Below are 15764 nucleotides of genomic sequence, written 5' to 3' on the forward strand. Positions count from 1 at the left end.
GCAGGGGACACAGAGGGTGGTCTTTAGGCCAACGTGAAACCAACATTTAGAGTTCGATTTTAACTATAGAGGGCATGAAGGATCTGATTTACATTGGAAAGCTTTTGGGCTGGGGGCATAGCTCAGTTGGTAGAGTGCTTGCCTCGCCTGTACAAGGCCCTGGGTTCAATCCCCAGCACCACAAAGCCAAAAACACAATTCCCTCTGGCTGCTGGTAGAGCAATGAGAGCATGGTGGGGGGGCAACAGCAGAGGAATCAGGAGGCTCTTCCCATCATCCAGTGCTTGGCATGTATCATCTCTTAAAAATCTTACTGATTATAATTTTATATGCAATGGAGAATAGGCTTTATCTTTCTTTAAAAAACTCCAGCAGAATAAAGCTATATCCCAAACTTTGGTTTTCTAAATAGACAATTCTCTAGTCCAATATGTACATGTTGTCAAAGATCTTGTTTTAACGGAAAGATCCAGAATAATCTCAGACCCCTGTTGCCATGTGCTCCTCTAAAATCTCAGCTGGGGGTAGTTCTGCTTCCTCTCAAAGAAGAGAGACCCAGCACCCAGCCAACTGGCTGTGGCCTGAAGGCCAAGTTCTCCTCCTAAGCATTAGATGCGCTGCTTTCCTCTCTGGGAGTGAACCTAGGGCTCTGTTTATGGCTCCAGCTACATTTGCTACAAGCTCTTTGGACTGCGAGAGGAATCCTCTTCCAACCCAATTAATAGAGCAAGGCTGCACTTTTCAGCTGCCTCCCACCCGACCCATCCATCAACATGATTTGCACATATTAATCAAGGCCTTTGCAATGGGTTCACCAAACTTTGCCCCTCGCCAGAGGAAGAAACTGGACTCTTTGGACTTGACAACCATAAGTCTTTCAGAGTCTCTCAAGCCCCTAACTTGGCTCTGCTAAATGCAAAGACAAGGTGAGTTATTAATTAACAAGTGAGATAGATGCCTAAATAGCATCCCTGAGTCATATCAAACCAATTTGGATGGTGAGGGGATGGGGAGGGAGGGGTGGAGGCAGTGGGCGAGGGGTGGGTTCATCTGTTCCAAGTGCCCTGGACAAGCTCCAGTGTTATTTCTCCTCATTTAGACCTGGCTAGAGAGCGTTGGCTGGGGTGCCCAGAGCCTCGGCCAACATCCACATCTCTAAACCCAAGGCAGCCTCCTTCGCAGTGAAACAAGGACCCAAACCTCGCAGAGGGAGGTGGGGTGGGACCCACCATTTGGGAAGGGAAGCCAGAGTGGAGATTTCAATTCAGGAAGAGAAATGAAGATGCTGAATTGAGATCTGTGGCTTGGAGGGCTCCCCTGGGGACAGGCTGAAAACCTGGGGCTTTCCCCTGGCATGGGCTTTCTCTCATGTCCTGTGAGTGTCCCATTCCATGTCAGTTCTTTCTCTTTGCTCCTGCTGAACTTGGGTGGCCTGTCTCTGACACCCCTTACACGCTGGATTGTAAAAACGATAACAATGTGTTTATACATCCTATCTTCTCAGAGAGTAAGCTGTGGACATGTGGGTTTCAGTATTTCTGAGGCCAATTTCTAGTGTCTAACACTGAGTAGACCCTCACAAATGTTTCCTAAACCCTGCACCAACCGGCCACTGAATGGTGGGAGGGGTGGGTGGAGAGCTGGATGGATGAATCCCTGAGATAGACAGTTAAAGGCTTTTATGATTTTGAAATAGACATCATTCTCTTTTCCAACTGGCCAAGGAGAAGCGCTTTTAAAACATACCTATGTATTTCCTCAGCAACATGAAAATGTGCTCGTGTGTTTTTCCATTTATTTGTTTCTGCTTGAAATACAAACCCTCTCTCCTCACTTCATCCCTCTCATGTTCTGGGAATTCCAGGGGCAGAGGTTTGGGGTAGAGACACTAGGACATGGTCTGGGTTGGCCAGGGGAAATGAGTTGTCATTGAAATAATTTTCTTCAGAATGTGCTGTGTGGTGTACTTGTATCAGATTGTCTGGGGTGCTTGGGGAAAATGTGGGTTCCTAGATCTCAGAGCTGACTTAGACTCTTGAAAGGCAGGGGCCTAGAAATCTAACTTAAGCTCTCCATGGGGTTACACAGCACCAACGTTTGATAAGCCCAAAGTTAGAAACTTTGCGGTTATGTATACCGCAAAAATTATTAGTTGGAAAAATTTTTAGTTGGGCTCCATCTATAGATTTAGTCTCCATTCTAGAAAACAATGACATTAATGTTAATAATATTCATGCTGGCCAAATTCGGGCCAACACATTCTAGGAACCAGGTGTCTCATATGATACACGACAAGCATCTGCTCACTTCAACTGCACACCAGCTAACCGAGTTGGCCCGAAGATTCCTATTTTACATACAAGAAAACAAAGACCTTGAAGAGCTGGACACACAGGCTGACTGTAGCCCGGGCTCTATCACCGATCCTGAGATTAGGGAAGAGGAGGAGAAGGAAGGAAATGTCTCTCAGTGCTCTGTTCAAACAGCACCAAGGGGAGATGAAGATACCGGGGAGGAAGTGACATGAGGTGACAGTGGACAAGGGCAGCCCACACAGGTTTACCCCTACCCTGCCACCTCTTGGGGAGTGACCCTAACTCAGCTCTTCACACAGACGGGAGACCCCACAGGGGCTTCCACCAGACTCTCATGTGGCTTGAAATGATGGGGGTTGGGCACGGTGTGGGAAGGGGCTGGAGCTCCTGTCTCTAAGTTCTGGGTGATAAAAGGACACAGGGAAGGGCCAGACGGTCTAGCGATGCCTCCTCACCTTGTAGTTCCCACTTTTAGAGGAAATCTACACCCTCTCTCCTACCCCTGGCTGTGATGAACTAAATCTCGCACCTCTGCCTTGGTGGTGATAATTAAATATTATCTGCCTGTCATTTGGTGAACACGTTGTGTGTATCCTCAGACTTTAATGAGCTGGTATTTGTCTTCTGTAAGCAAAACTATTTCTTTGAGTCTCTTCTTTTTCAAATTGGGGTGAGTGGTTCAAGTGAAGCTCTCTCACTATTCAAAAGACAGTCCCCGGCTGACATGTCTATTTGAACCGCTGCCACTACCCACACAGGGACCACGGCAGGCTAGGCTTGTCCCTTCTGAACCAGCCATTGCTTTCTGAGACTATGTGAGCAGTCACATGACTGGGGAGTTGGGAGCCTTCGAAAGTGATGGTAATAAGAAGACAGGGGCTGGCACAGATTGTTTTTATGGGAGATTCTAAGACAGCCATTTGCAATGGCCTTTCTCATCTAAGTATCACAGAAAGCAGAAAAATGTTTGAGGGAAATATTTCTCAACTCTTCCAAAGAAGGCGCCATTCTAGATGCCAAGGAGAGAAATTAATTCATTACATATAAAGGATGTCTCAGGACTTTGGTTCTCAAAGAAAAGTGGCGTCTGTGTCACCTAGAGACTTACTAGTAATTCAATTCTTGCACCCCAGGTTCAGTAGTTTGGGCTGAGGTGGGGATCAGCTCCTCATCTGTGTTTCATCAAGTTCTTGGGGGGTGATTCTGCTGCAAACTAAACTTTCAGAACAACCAGTGGCACCCAAAGACCAGGGCTTCAATTTCCTGGGTGGTATTGAACCCAGGTTGTAACAGACTGTTAAGGGCTTCAAATGTCTCTATCTGTATCTCTCACAGTTTTTTTTTTTTTAAATCACTTTAAATTGAGATTTATTTCTTTTAAAGCTAGAACGTTTCTAGGCAGAAAAGTGATTTGCCTTTTCCAGTCCACTTTGGAAGAGTGCGCTGTTATTTTCCCCATTCATGGGATTTATAACAAACGTGTTCTCTGCAGCTGCACCCAGGGCTGCATTCATGTTCTGCCTGGATGCCTCTCTGACCTGATGCCAGGTTTCTAAACCCATACAGTCCCTGCTGAGAACTCCCGAAGCAGGACAGAGATGGGGGCAGCACTCCCAGCCCCCGAAACAAACAAAAAACCCCATGTAATTAGTGTGTGCAGGACTGGATCTGGGGCTGATGAGAAGCAACTTTAATATTTATCAATAAACAGCAAAGTGCTTAGCCCACCTCCTAGGAAAGTAATTAACCATGGAAAGGATACTCTGCACCGAGGAATCTCCTCCAAAAAAAGAACTCAGTTAATTGTGAATTGCTTACGCCAGGTGAGAGAGAGAGCGTGTCTACCTCTCTCACCTGACATAAGCAACTCTGAAGTAACTGGGAGTTTCTTTTTATAAACACTGTGCGGAGTCTTTTTTCTTGGTGGTTAATTACTTCCTTGGGAGGTTTGCTTTAATAGTTCCCACAACAAGGCTATTATTGTCTTTAGCATAATCACTGCCTCATTGGCTTCTGTCCCCTGCCTTTCGGAAGCTTGGGCTCTGCCTGCTAGGAGGGACCCGGAATTGTGCCTGTTGGGGAGCCCTTCAGCCAGAGGACCTGGTGCCTCTTCTAGCTACCCCACTGCAGGGATGTGGCTTTGGCCTGATGTGGGTGGGGACATGGGGTAGGGCTGGAGGAGGAAGAAGGATGCCCGCCCCCCGGGGAGCGGGTGGGGTGGGAGGGACTGAGTCCCCAGGACGGCCTTCTTGCCCCTCTGTGCTGCATCTCAGCAATTTGCTACTCTATGCACTGCTGACGCCTGAGCAGGAAGGCAGCCAGGAAGGAGAAGCTGATCTGTCAGCAGCGGCTGCGCTCAGCGAAGTCATCAGGGAGCAGAAGCAAAACAGCGAACCTCACCAGCAAAAGTCACTGGATTCTGACTCTGGAGAAAAATGCCTTCTGTAGTTGTGCCTCGCCTTGTTAAAAAATGAATTAAAGAGGTTGCTATTTTGGCTCCGTTTCAGGAAAGAGAAAATGAATGAATGGGAGCTCTGCAAGCTGCGTGGGGCCTGCAAACCTTTTTTACTGTGAACTCCCATCAGTCTGTCCGTTTGTTCACAAATTATAGACCTGTACGAGGCAAGCATAGATTATGGGAATTGCAAAATGTCCATCAAGAGGATGAAGAAAAGTAAAAAAATAAGAATAGAATGTCTAATACTTTCATCTGTCACCCCGATGCAGTATATCCCACAGTGGACACCTGAATATGACCCTCTGGGGCTGTGGAGGCAGGAGTGGCTTCAATTAGACATTGACAGTCCTGGAGCTCAGTGACTGACACATAGTGGGACATAAACATTTTTGCTAAATCAAGTCATTGGACTCATGGATCCACTTACACTTGAAACTTCCGGCCCAGTAAATTCTGACCAGCAAGTCATCTTGGTGTGTGTGGATCATCACCTGTACTAACATCTGGGGGACATTCATGGCACAGCATCCTTAGGAGAGCAGGGGACCTATGTGCTAACCCAACCCCATTTAGTCGGAGAATCTTAGTGCTTCATCAGGAGGTAATACAGTGAGGCAGCACAGAGGTTTAGAATCGGGGTGGGTGGCAAGTTTCTCCTGCAAGGCCCAGGGACCCCTGTCAACTGACCTATGTCCTGTGGCTATGGACAAAACAGACAAACAGGCACAGTTGTCCAATACACAAGAAGGTACAGATTAGAGGTCACACAGCTTCCATTATGCCGAATAAATAAGTTTTAGAGATCTGCTATACAGCATAGTGTCTATAGATAACAATACCAAACTGCATACTTAAAATTCACCAAGAGGCTTTTATCTTATGTACCACAAAACCCAAACCCTAATAAAACCTTAGCAACAACAACAACAATAATAATAGGTATGGGGTAAACTTTGGGAGGGGAAAAATATGTTATGGCTTTGGTGGTGGTGACAGATTCATCCCTTATTCCCAAACACATGGGACTCATACATACATCAAATACGTATAGCTTTTTATATGAGAATCATGTCTCGGTAAAGTGGGTTCAAAAAAACTATGGATACCGAAGTTGGAATTTCACATAATTTTCTCATGTCATAAAACATTCTTTAGATTATTTTTCCCCACCCATTAAAAATGTTAAAATCATTTTTAGCTCACAAACCAGTTTGGCCCTTGGGCTATCGTTGGCTGAGCACAGACTGGAGCAAGGACCGTGGGCCAGGGCGGAGACTGGGTTCCAGGTTTACTACTGGTGGTTGTATTAACTGCTCTTGAGGTCCTGGTTCCACCATCTTTAAGGTGACATCTCAAGGGTTGCAAGTATGCATCTTAGTGCAGGGTGAGGTACTGACTGTCACCACCTTTGTCCCTCACAGTAACCACCGGCTGGGAAAGGCCTGGCTGGACTGGTCACCCCAAAGGCAGGGCCAGCACCAGTTATCTTTCTGCATGCAGTGTTGGGTACCTGAGTTTCCAAAGCCAGCATCCAACCCCAGTGCCCACAGCCCATGCCTCCAGGAATCCCTGCTGCCCCAAGAATGTCTGTTCTCTACATACCAGAAAATTCACCTGTTGTAAGGATACAATGCAATAAGTTCTGCATGTGTTTCAAAGGAAATGTGGTGACATTTGACCATAGGATAGGGGAGGTCTTTCAGGAGAAAATGACTCATGACGAAAGCATACACAACAACACTCTGCTCTTGGGGGGCTGGGAATGAGAAGACGCTTGCTCACCTCCCTCATTATCCTTGTTATCAGCACAGGAGGTTTCCATGGCAACGTTGCATCCGGGCCCTCTCCAGCCGGTCTGGCAGACACACTGCCAGCTGTTCTGACCCAGTGTGCATCTCCCGTTACCGTTGCACAAATCAGGGCAGCCATCTGGTTGGAAAAAATGGAGAGAATGAGAAGGAGGGACGTGAGGCCGCGCCAGGGAGGCAGGGGAGCCATGCAAAGGGGGAGCCAGCCCGCAGGGCAGCCACTGGGCCAGCCTCACAGTGGGGCCCGGACCTGCCGTCCGAAGATCAGGGCAGCAGGCCATGCATGCAGTTGCAAGACGGACTAGGGTGGCAGATGCAGGGGATTCCCAATGACAACTGACCTGGGTGCAGGGGTCAGAGCAATCTTTCCAAAGTGGGGAGTTCAATGCACATCCCAGACAACTGCACCAGGCTGAGCTGACAAGCAGACTGGCTAGGCTGTGGGTTCCAGCCAGTAGCTCAGGGTTGATACTACCTCCAAATGAGGCTTGCCTTTCTTTTCTTTTTTCCTTTCTCCCTCACTCTCTCTCTCTCTCACCTCTCCTCTTATTTTCCTTTCTTTCTTTTTTAGGAGTACTCTCTGTAAAAAGAGAGAACATTTCCTACCAACCCAGGATGGAGGCAAAATGCCCTCCATCTTTCAGAATTTTAAAGATGCATTTACATAGGATTTTAATGAGCTGCTCCTGACTGAGAACTGAATGGCTCTGCTCGGTTATTTTCCTATTCTTGTAATATTTAGTTTTAAGGGGCATTTTTAAATGTTGGTTGTTTATCGCTCAACTATCTGTGGCAGATTTAAAAATACTGCAGGATTTGAAGGCTGAAGAAGGAGTCGGTGCTGGGTACCCTGATCTGGGACTTAGAGGGATCTATATAGGGATGGACTGGCGAGTATGGGCAATGCCTGTTTTGTGGCTCTCTCTCCCCCACTTCCTTTTGGGTGTGAAATCAGCAGTCAACCTAATTCCCTAATTGCTCTAGCCCCTAAGACTATTGCAGTTACTATTCTCTTGAGCTGAGCCTGGTAGGTAAGGAAAGAACACGGGAGGTCCTAAAGAGAGAGGGGAGATGTCCTGCCAGGAAAAATCGAGTTGCACAGAATGGGTGGGATGCGGCCACACTCACGAAGCCTACATGCTGAATTCCTGGATACGTTTTCATTTTTCTTTCTCTCAACAGCTTTATCGAGGCATAAAAATCTACATACCATAAAATTCACTTGTTTCAAGCACACAATGCATTGACTTCTACGAAATTTACTGAGTTGTGCATCCTAGGTATGCTTTCTTACTTCGTTTAAACGATACCCCGATGGTCATTAATTTAATCGTCTGCAGAAAGTAGCTTCCCTGAACATCTATCTTGAATCCCTTCTCTACCTCCGCCACCGTCTCATTTCCAACTTGTTCTGTATATATTTTTAAACCACACAAAACGCAGCCCAGATTGGGCCACGGCAGAGGAATGAGGCGCTTTGCAAGAATGGAGGTAACTGAGTTGAAACCTTCTTTTGAGTCAAAGGCTCCTCTTTCCCCCATGCGATCTCCAGCATTCTGAAGGCCTCCACCGGGCACCCTGCTATCTTCTCTCAAGGACCCCTTATGAGAATCTGGTGTGCATGTGGCATGTGTGCATGTGGCAGCTGTGGGAATTCAAAGGACTCCTCAGAGGGAGAAAGATCTAGAGAATCTGCAACTGAGCTTTACATCTTTAAGAAGAAGCGTCTGACTCTGTAATGCTTATGCTTGCCCATCCTCTCCAGAATGCGATCATCAGAGACATTCTAGGGGGACACTCTCTGTAGGAAGCCCAGCTGCCTGCAGGGGATCTGCTGTTTTCTCCTGCTGCCCCACCTGGCTCGAGACCCAGGATGCACACAAAGCACCCATGTCTGGTGTCTGCACACGCCTCGGGCAGGGCTTGCTCGGTTTCTGCACTTATCTTTACAAAGCCCAGATTCAGGCTTCCAGACCTTTCCTTACCAATGAGGTGACCGTCGCCCTGCCTGGGGAGTGACAGATGCACACCCCCCTGGTCATACTGTGACAAGTGCTCCGAGTCTTTCCCAGTCTCAGAGAAGTGCCACAAACATTTCTGCAGGAACAAAATGGAACTTGGGAGGAAACACCCGAGGGATATTTCACAGGTTCTCAGGGAAAAGAGATCATCTCCAACCTCCAGCCACCTCCAGCTTTACAATTTCCACCAGTGGAGTGTTGGGGACCCGATCACAGAGAATGGACTTAAATGACAGACCCGTAACATTTGCTCAGCATGCTATCTATTATATGTGCTTTGTTATTTAGCTACTTTGAGGTCTCATGTCTGACTAAAATCATGCCCAGAGTCTCAACAGAAGCCTCATTGTGTAGGAAACCCACGTCCACTACATAAAATTTAAATTTGCAGAGAACGCCGGCATGTCAGTCAGAAATACCGCACTCAAAATATGTATGCGCCTAGAGTGAAGGAGGTCTTTTTCCCCCTTCTCTTTCTCTCCTGTTTCCCGCCCCCCCCCCCCGACCAACTGAAGTGAGATAAACAGACCACAGAAGCGGGTTTTCTCCACATCATGTGAGCAAGATGAAAACACCAACAGTGGGGGGTGCTGGCAAGTCTCTGAGAAGTTTCAGGGCAGCTGGGAATTTAATGGACAGGACTTTGCTTTTAGCTCGAAGAGGAAGAAAGCAGCCTTGGTAGGTGCGTGGCGTTGCTAGGCAACCCCAAGCTACCCCTAGCACAAGTTCATTCTGCGGGTGGCCTTCCGAGGAGGTGATTCTTTGTGTTTGTAAAGTGCAAAGCCAGCTTCTGCTTAAGGAAAAACAAAACGTAGGAAGTAATTAGTCTGGAGGGCGGATGGGCCTCAGGTGGTGGCTTCCCTCTGGAGAGAACGCTCTAACTGAAGTTGGACGGGGCTTCTGGGCTTGCACTTGGGCATCCACGAAGTCTCCCATGTGGAGTCTTCTGGATTTCAGGCTAACTCTGCTGACTTCTTTGGTGCCTCCCTCTAAGACCACTGACTCAGGGACCTTGGTTCCTTGTTGATGTGGCGAGGGAGACCTGGCTGCCTGCAGGCTTCAGGTTCTCTCTGGACACTAGATCAGTGGTTTCCAACAGAGGCACCTCTGTGCGCCCCATCTCCCCCCGCCCCGGGACATTTGGCAAAATGTCTGGAGATATTTTTTGATCATCATAATTTTGGGAAAGATGACATCTGACATCTAGTGGATAGAAGCCAGGAATGCTGCCGAACATACAAGGCACAGGACAGCCCCGATGACTAAGAATGATATAGCCCCCAATGTCAACAGTACTGAGGTTGGGAGGTACTCTCGGCCATCTGGTTGTCTGCTGTTAGATGCCAGAGCCTGGTCTCAGGGACAGAGAGGGCATGTGAATGAATGGACACCAAACGGCACTGTATCAGTTCAGCCTGGTCCATATCCATGAACTCTCGTAAGAGTCATGAGAAGACAATGGAAACTTCCCTCTCCAAGATCAAAAGTCCTCTTCCCAGGGAGAACCTTCAAGGGCACAATAGTATCTTGGACTAGTTTTGTGGTCTTCTAACCTAGAGAGCTGATGCAGAAATTTAGAAATTTGCAATGAAAAAACAAAAACCAACAAAACAAAACAAAACAAAACAAAACCCCCAAACTCTGTCAAAACCCCAAACACACCTGTATGGTCTGATGATTCCTAAATTCAACTCCAGTCCTCTGAGCCCTGGCCCTGGACTACAGCTAGCATCTCACCACTGATAAGCATGTCAAACTCAACAAAGTCCCACCTCTTTCCCTTTCCTCTCCATAAAATCTGATTCCTTCCTCAACAAATGGCACCTCCATGGACCCATTGCCCCAAACTTAAACCTCGGTGCCATTTCATAATTACCTCCTTCCTCCCACAATTTCTCTCATTTTAAAATTTAATCCTAATGAAGTTCTTGCTAATTTTCCTCTTAATTATAAGAGCTCTGCTATAGATGGATATGGTCTGCATGGTTCACTGTTGGACACTGGTCCTCAATGTGGTGGTGGGAGATGGCATGGAATCTAGTGGGAAGTCCTTAGGTCACTGGGGAACATGTCCTTGGAAGGGATTGTGGGACCCCAGTATCTGCCTGGTTTCCTGATTTGAGATACGATCTCGCCCTCTTGCATGAGCTCCTAAGGCTACCATCCTCCATAAAATGACACAACGAAGGGGGCCCTCACCAGAGCCTACATAAGGCCATTTGGACTTTCAGCATCTAAAACAGTGAGTAAATAAACCTCTTTTCTTTATAAAGTTAACTTGCTTCAGGTATTTCATTGTAGTAATGCAAAACAGACGAACACAAAGTCCTACCTGTCCTCCCTCCTTAATATCTTGGAATCTGCCCTCCACTCCCGTGCCTACTGCCACCATGTGAACCCCTGCCATCCCAATCTTGGTCTGGACTCCTGTCAAGATCTCTGCACTGTCCTCCCTGTCTCCAGTGTTGCACTATTGTTCATTTCTCTCCATTCTGGACCCTCCTGAAGGCACTTCCATAGTTTTCCATGGGTCCTCAGTCAAGTCTGAAGTCCTTGACAAGCTCACAGACCTTACACCTCAGCCTGTCTCAACACCGTCTTGGGTTTTACCCTTCTTTTCCATTCTCTCATCTCTCTAACTTCAACCATCCTTCAGATCCACACTCCGATATCCTCTCTCTCGGAAGCTTTCCCAAGGCTCCGGATCCCGGTGAGTGGTAGCCCCTTTATCCCCTTTTTTCTTCTATGCTGCCCCCCAAACTGTTCTGCATTGTCCAGCATGTCCTTGATGCTGGCCAGGCCACAGAGCAGTCCTTGTGACCTGCTGGAGAATTGTCATAAGAACTGTGCACATGCTGGGTGCAGTAGTGCACATGCCTGTAATCCCAGTGGCTCGGGAGGCTGAGGCAGGAGGATCACAAGTTCAAAGCCACCCTCAGCAAAAGTGAGGCACTAAGCAAGTCAGTGAGGCCCTGTCTCTAAATAAAATACAAAATAGGGCTGGGGATGTGGCTCAGTGGTTGAGTGCCCCTGAGTTCGATCCCCTGTACCCATCCCCCTACCAAAAAAAAGAAGTGTGCACATTGTCATTTACTAAAATGTAAAGGGCATCCTTAGAATTGTGCAGCATACAACCAAACAGGTGCCATGGGCACTCCTGTGGTGGTGTAAACCTACCAGGCGAAGGGACATGTCTAGTTTATATTTACTCTTGGATTACCAGTACTCAATAAGTAGTTGAAGGGAATGAATGAGCGAAGAGTGTCTGACTGGAATCAGCATCCTCAATGAATATGGAGTAGTTTCCAAGACTTTCCTACACCTAAGTACTCACCACTTTAAGAGAAGAGAAGGGGGTGTGCGGGTGGCTTCTCGTCGACACAGTTACCAGGTAGGCAGCCTTTCTGCCTTAACAAAAATTAGGCCTGAGCAAAATAATGTCTATAGCACAGTAAAAAGGGGAGCATAAATTCACCTGAAGAAAGCTATAATTACCATAAAAAGCTTTTCTTAAAAAGCATCAAGACATGCTCTGCCATGTGCGGCAATTTAGAGGTAGAAATAAGTGGCTAATATTGCGCAAGGGGTGTGGGAGAGACATGGGATTTGAATGCTCCACATCGAGCACACCCGAGGAAAGCACGGAGCCTGCAGCCGGCCCAGGTGGAAACGCAAGAGAGAGCACAAAGCAGGCTACGCAAAGGTGGGGACAGCGCAAGGTCCAAGAGACCCTTAGGAGAGCCATTCCAGCCTGGGACGAACCCTTGTGCGAAACCCCAACCTGAATGGGAGCCGGAGAGTTCTGGGATCAGAACCTAGATCTGCCTCTTGCTGGTCTATGTGACCTTGGGCTGGTAGATGCACTTCTCTGAGCCTCAGCCTGTTGGTAGAAGTACATATTGAACCAATTAACCTTATATAATCTGTCTCCCAATAGAATACAGCCTCCAAACAGGGTGACATTTTCTTCTCCTTTGTTCATTAAGATATCTTCAAGGTCTCGAAAGATGGTTGGCATCTAACAGACATGCAATATATTTTTGTTGATTGAATAACCTCATTAGGTTGATGATGACAATTATTTTATACAGATGCCAGTGACGTTCAGTGAAACGATAAGGACGAGGGTTTTAGTAGAGGTTGGCATCTTTTAAGTGTTCAATGGTTCGAGCACACATCAGTGGTAGTGATGATAGAGTTTTTGTTCCTACAAATATTATAATTAGTGGCGCTCTTTCTGCAGGGAACAACCCCAAGTACCAATCAGTTCTCTCTGCCTTGCTCCCGGTCCAGGAAGAAAACAAGAGCCTATCCGATTTCAGGTTGAAAACATGGAGGGTTCCTGGAGGTTCTGTTTGTGATGATGTCATGTTCTAGGAAATCCTCATTGCCCCTGTGACCACCAGACCCAACTCCAGAAATGCCACCTTCCTCCAGCCGAGGGAGAAGAAGATCCGCTGGAGCTCGCAGTGACTATGAGGGCAGGAGCCTCGAAGGGAGAAGAAATGGTGCCTTTTCTCCTGGGAAGAACTCTACTTCTGAATAGCGACTTAATTAGGGACGCGGCTCCCGGCTCCTCTGCAACTGTTTTAAATGTCGCTGTTTCCCTGGAGTTGAGCCTCCGCTGGGATTCGGCAGGATACTCACTGGAAATATTCAATCCAGAACCTGCTGTTCCACTCCAGAGCTCTTCTTGTTGTAGGCAGCCAAGGTGTTGGGGATCAGGGATCACCAGGGGTTCGGTAGCCATTGATACTAAACACCAGGGGCAATGCTCAGGAATGCATCTGATGCTTTGGAACACTCTGGGGGAGACCTTCAATGAGTTTTAGAAGACCAAGTTGCCAAAAAAGCATTCTGGTCTCTAGAAAATGGCAGGGCTTTTCCCGTTGCTCACTCACGTGTGCAGGAGGGAGCCACGCAGGGTCTGTTTCTAGGCACAAATTGGTGTGGACATGCAGCCGTGAGCCTGCGCTTGAATGGCTGTCTTTGCTTCACCAGAAGAGACGTGGAAAAATCTCTCTGCTTTGGCAGCATTCGCATGTCCTGAAGGTCTGTAGGTGGGGGTGCTGGGAAGAGCAGAGTTCTTCACCTGGTCTGCAGCGGTGGAGAAACTGGCTTTTGCTCCTAAGAGGAAATGCTCCCCGCCACCCCCCGTAGCAGCCGAGCCTCCTCTGTGAGGTGACATAAATTTGGCTCCAGCTGTTGATGCCACCGTTTCCTGGGTGCACCTGGATTCTCACTGATCTGCATCACTTCCGTCTGACTGGGAAAAGCCAGAATGTGGGCTCAGCCTTGGCCGCAGAGAAAATGACGAACTTGAAATAAAACAAGTAAACATCCTTTCTCCTTTGAAGAGAAGTGGAAAGGGAGATGCCCCTTATCTCTTGGACTGGTGTTTCAGGCTGTCGCTAATAACATCGTGACTTCTTTCAAGAAGAGGATCATGGGAGGAGGAAACTTGGCCGTGAGGGTAACTGGGAACAGCCCTTCTTGGGAACTTATGTGGAGTCAGTATCATCAGCCACCCTGTGTCCCACGCAAGCCTGTGCGTTTTTTTGGGTGCCTGCTCTTTTCTTCCTCAATGCCACCCTTCTTAATCTGCTTTACCTCATTGGAGGGAAGATGTGGTGGGCGGGTTCCCGGAGTCGGCATCACTTTGGGGGCTGCAGAACACACCACCTTGTGCCAAGCCTCTGCTCAGGGTGCTCCAGTTAGCTTCACCCACGGCTTTAGGTTCAAGCAGTGCTTCTCGGCATCGATGCCACCTGGGAACTTGTTAGAACTGCACTTCTTGGTTGGCCTCCATCCCAGGCTCCAGAACCAGCACCGGGGGCTGGCCTGCCATCTGCAGTCCAACAAGCCCTCCAGGGCCTCCGTGTGCCCGAGGCCCGAGGGAGGGAGAACCTCTGCTTTAGGATTAAGTCTTAGATCTCGCACGAGCCCTCAAAGACCCCACATCATCTGGCCCTGGTGCTTCCTCCCTTCTCTTCTCCTGTCACATCTGTCTCTGCTCTCAGCTTCAGCATAGCTCCTGGCACATTTCAGAACACGCACAGCCTGGATCCCTCCCCTGGGCTTCTGCAAACCCCTCTTCCTCAGTGGGACTTCCTGCACCCACCTTGGCTAAATCCTACCATCCTGGGCTCCACTGGCTCAGGGACCCTCCCTTGCAGTGCCTTCCCAGCCAGTCTCCTCCTCCCAGACCTGGAGTAATTCAAACTGGTCCCTTGTTGAGAGCACCAGGTCTCTGCTTGGCTGCACATACCAATCGCCTGGGAGTCTTGACTCTCCAGAGGCAGCCCACCACCACTGAGGAAGTCTGTGAAGATGGGACTCAGGCATTCCTGGTCTTCCTCGTTTTCCCTTTGGCACTGGGAATTGAGTCCAGGGCATTGCTCAGGCAAAGCCCAAGCTCAACCTCTTAGCCACACCCCCAGGCCTTCTTTCTTTTCTCTTTTAGCTCCCCAGGTGATTCCTACATGCAGCGCAGGCTGAGAACCTGTGCTCTAACGCCCACTGTCCTGGGATCCTCCAAACCTCCAGAGTGGAAGCTCTGTTGTTTATGGCTGTGTTCCCAGAGCTCACCCCAGTGCTTAGCATTAAAGATATTTGTTGGATGAATGCACAAAACCCCCGTGCAGCGTTTCTTTGCTACTTCGCTGTGCCCTTGATTCAGCAGCCAGGTAAAAGGAAACGCTTCCCTCAGGTCACACCCCAAGCCCCTGGAAGGATGATACTTGGCCCAGCAGGAGAAGCAGCTGCTAGCAGCACCAGGTCCAGAAGCAAGCTGATGACAGGGCCTGTGTCTGTGAGCCAGCGCAGATCCCTGCCTTGCACCTGTAAGGAGCAGAGAGCCCCCAGACTGAAAGAGACAGGCCAGCACACCCAGCCAGGTAGACGAGGAGGCGCATTGGTAGATTAAGAGGGGACAAGAGCTACGAGGAGGCAGGGATGACAATCAGAAGAAAGCCCAATGGTTTAATTTGGTTCTTGGAGGACAATCAAGTTGTTGTACCTTGTATTGTTTATTCCCATGGCTGTCCAGCAAATAATGAATGTGGTGCCTACTGGTATGGAAATAGGGACGAGGCACGACTTTGATTTCTTATTTGTTATTTTTAACCATCCAATTTCTACACCCACTGAGCATCCTTATAGC

The 15764-nt window shown here is 48.3% G+C and overlaps 1 protein-coding gene across 20 annotated transcripts in view; it reads right to left on the minus strand.

The window, feature by feature from the left end:
- Positions 1-15764, minus strand: part of Tenm2 (teneurin transmembrane protein 2) — a 1198434-nt gene that overhangs the window by 78211 nt on the left and 1104459 nt on the right. For all 20 annotated transcript variants that reach the window (XM_048815904.1, XM_048815889.1, XM_048815861.1 and 17 more), the window contains one exon: positions 6556-6702. In XM_048815904.1, the coding sequence (XP_048671861.1) occupies positions 6556-6702 (147 nt within the window). The remainder of the gene's footprint in view (positions 1-6555; positions 6703-15764) is intronic.

This window comes from Marmota marmota, unplaced genomic scaffold, assembly GCF_001458135.2.
Source record: "Marmota marmota marmota unplaced genomic scaffold, marMar, whole genome shotgun sequence".
NCBI lineage: Eukaryota > Metazoa > Chordata > Mammalia > Rodentia > Sciuridae > Marmota > Marmota marmota.